Genomic DNA, 991 nt, shown 5'->3' on the forward strand with positions numbered 1-991 from the left:
AAAAGGAGGGCATCAATTCCCCTGGAACTGAAATAACACCGTGTAGGTGTTGGTACCCAAACCCGAATCCTCTGCAAGAGCAGCAAGTACTCTTAATTGTTGACCATCTTCTCCAGCTGTGAAAAATGTTTTTATAACCTGATGACCAAGGTTATGATTAACACAGTTTTGAAACCAGACTGTCTAGAAAATGATCTATTAATATTCACACTGTAATTACTATAACAATTAATTCTTAGGCAATGTTGTTGACTATAAATGAATGACTCTTCACTGTCACTATGGGTCAGAGCTACCTCCAATACTTTTGGTTTTGTTTTGCTTTTGGTTTCTGTGCAAGGAATAACATCTCCTCCAGTGTGCTAGACACTCTTTACTAGTGATTGACAGCATCAGTTCTGCATCAGAACCTTGAATTCTTCCTAAGTGATGCAATGTGGATTATGAACATTCCCACAATGATCTGAAACCACTCAACAATGTTAGAAAAATTTAGAAAAGATCAGCTCATACTCACGTCGGAACTTCCTAAGGTTGACTAATCCGTGATCTCTTATAATCCTAGAATTAAAAAGAAAAACAAAACACAATAATCTATGTGTTAAAGTTTCAGGTTGGGGAGTGGCGGCGCATAGCTTTAATCCCAGCACTTGGGAGGCAGAGGCAGGCGAATCTGAGTTTGAAGCCAGTCTGGTCTGCAGAGCCAGTTCCAAGAGAGCCAGGGCTACAAAGAAAAGCCCTGCTTAAAATAAACAAAATAAATAAATAAACTAAAATTTTTTAAAGTTTCACATTTGTGTCCTCTATGCAGTGGAATATCAGAGTCCTGAGAAGTTAGTCTCCACACACTTCTGAATTAGCCTTTAAATCAGCAGGGTTTTTTTTTTTTTTTTTTTTTTTTTTTGGTTTTTCGAGACAGGGTTTCTCTGTATAGCCCTGGCTATCCTGGAACTCACTTTGTAGACCAGGCTGGCCTCGAACTCAGAAATCC

General features: G+C 38.6%; 1 protein-coding gene across 1 annotated transcript in view; it reads right to left on the reverse strand.

Moving 5' to 3' along the window:
• Nucleotides 1-991, reverse strand: part of Tada2a (transcriptional adaptor 2A) — a 50,333-nt gene that overhangs the window by 12,839 nt on the left and 36,503 nt on the right. The window contains exon 10 of the mRNA XM_021176615.2: nt 518-561. Within this exon, the coding sequence (XP_021032274.1) occupies nt 518-561 (44 nt within the window). The remainder of the gene's footprint in view (nt 1-517; nt 562-991) is intronic.

This window comes from Mus caroli, chromosome 11, assembly GCF_900094665.2.
Source record: "Mus caroli chromosome 11, CAROLI_EIJ_v1.1, whole genome shotgun sequence".
In the NCBI taxonomy this organism is placed as follows: domain Eukaryota; kingdom Metazoa; phylum Chordata; class Mammalia; order Rodentia; family Muridae; genus Mus; species Mus caroli.